The sequence below is a fragment of the Hyla sarda genome, unplaced genomic scaffold (genome assembly GCF_029499605.1).
Source record: "Hyla sarda isolate aHylSar1 unplaced genomic scaffold, aHylSar1.hap1 scaffold_2807, whole genome shotgun sequence".
NCBI lineage: Eukaryota > Metazoa > Chordata > Amphibia > Anura > Hylidae > Hyla > Hyla sarda.
In genome coordinates, this window is record NW_026609511.1 from 27,501 (window position 1) to 29,356 (window position 1,856).

General features: G+C 66.3%; 1 protein-coding gene across 1 annotated transcript in view; it reads left to right on the forward strand.

Annotated features, from left to right (window-relative positions):
- The window catches only part of LOC130326116 (putative serine/threonine-protein kinase SIK1B), a gene marked incomplete at its 5' end in the record, with an annotated part of 12,209 nt that extends 11,220 nt beyond the window's left edge, over positions 1-989 (forward strand). Inside the window, 2 exons of the mRNA XM_056553339.1 lie at positions 110-275; positions 349-989. Coding sequence (XP_056409314.1) covers positions 110-275; positions 349-448 — 266 coding nt within the window. The remainder of the gene's footprint in view (positions 1-109; positions 276-348) is intronic.
- Between the last annotated feature and the right edge of the window lie 867 nt (positions 990-1,856).

Genomic DNA, 1,856 nt, shown 5'->3' on the forward strand with positions numbered 1-1,856 from the left:
TGTGTGTGTGTATATATATATACTGTGTGTATATAGTGTGTGTGTGTGTATATATATATACACTGTCCATGTGTCTCGGCGATGTATTAACCCCTGTTGTGTCCTTCAGGTGCCCGCGCTCTTCGTCAGCTCCGGAGGTCTGTGCGCATGCGCGGTCTGCTGTGCCTGGGTAAGCTGCGGCATGGTGGTCTGTCGTCCCGCGGGGGGCGATCTGTAGACTCTGCTGATGGTGGAGACCCCCAGGGCTTCCTGCTGGATGTGCTGCAGCAGCAGAGGTAAGTGCCGCTCCAGACGCTGATCTCTTCCCAGAATCCTCTGCTGCAGTCTGATGATTGTGTCTCCCTGCAGGTTACTACAGATCTCCCTCCGGGCCCCCAGCACGTCCCCCTCGGGCCCCGCACTGCCCCACCATTACTGCTACCTGACGGACCCCCCCTCTGTGCAGTAATTGATGGGGGTTGTAGTGACTTTTACCTCGTACCTGCTCCGGGGCAGAGGACCTCGCAATATCACATGCACAGAAGGGGCCGCTCTGCCCCCGGGGGCCCGCACCGCACTGACCGGGATGAAAGCAATAAGCACAAGCACAGAACAAACTCGTCTGTAGTGTCTCTTGTGTATGGCGATGGCTGGCGGCCATGACACCGCGATGTGCGCTGGACGTGCGCCGGAGCCTGGAACGCTGCCGATCCGCCAGATGAATGTTCCTGTATGTCCCCCGAGCCGACCCGGCACTGTATCTGTACACCCCTCTCCCCCCCCCCCTCCTGCAGCCGGGCACTGTATCTGTACACCAACCCCCCCCCCCCCGCCCCTGCGGCCGGCCATTGTAACCTGTACCCCTCCCCCATACATGACTGTCATGGCTGCCCCTCCCTGTGTACCTCTACCCCATACCTGAAGGTCACGGCTGCCTCGGCTCCTCTTTGTTGTATATTTTCCTGGACTGATGGACACTAAGGGGTCACTGACTCATTTCTACTGATAATAGGAACTAAATAAATTATTTTTTTGTACATGATGAGTGATTGTTGTGTTGTGACCGTCGGCGGTGTGCACGGGCCTCTCCCCCCGCTCGGCGGTGTGCACGGGCCTCTCCCCCCGCTCGGCGGTGTGCACGAGCCTCTCCCCCCGCTCGGCGGTGTGCACGGGCCTCTCCCCCCGCTCGGCGGTGTGCACGGGCCTCTCCCCCCGCTCGGCGGTGTGCACGGGCCTCTCCCCCCTCTCGGCGGTGTGCACGGGCCTCTCCCCCCACTCGGCGGTGTGCACGGGCCTCTCCCCCCGCTCGGCGGTGTGCACGGGCCTCTCCCCCCGCTCGGCGGTGTGCACGGGCCTCTCCCCCCGCTCGGCGGTGTGCACGGGCCTCTCCCCCCTCTCGGCGGTGTGCACGGGCCTCTCCCCCCGCTCGGCGGTGTGCACGGGCCTCTCCCCCCGCTCGGCGGTGTGCACGGGCCTCTCCCCCCCCTCGGCGGTGTGCACGGGCCTCTCCCCCCACTCGGCGGTGTGCACGGGCCTCTCCCCCCACTCGGCGGTGTGCACGGGCCTCTCCCCCCCACTCGGCGGTGTGCACGGGCCTCTCCCCCCCACTCGGCGGTGTGCACGGGCCTCTCCCCCCACTCGGCGGTGTGCACGGGCCTCTCCCCCCACTCGGCGGTGTGCACGGGCCTCTCCCCCCACTCGGCGGTGTGCACGGGCCTCTCCCCCCCACTCGGCGGTGTGCACGGGCCTCTCCCCCCCACTCGGCGGTGTGCACGGGCCTCTCCCCCCACTCGGCGGTGTGCACGGGCCTCTCCCCCCACTCGGCGGTGTGCACGGGCCTCTCCCCCCACTCGGCGGTGTGCACGGGCCTCTCCCCC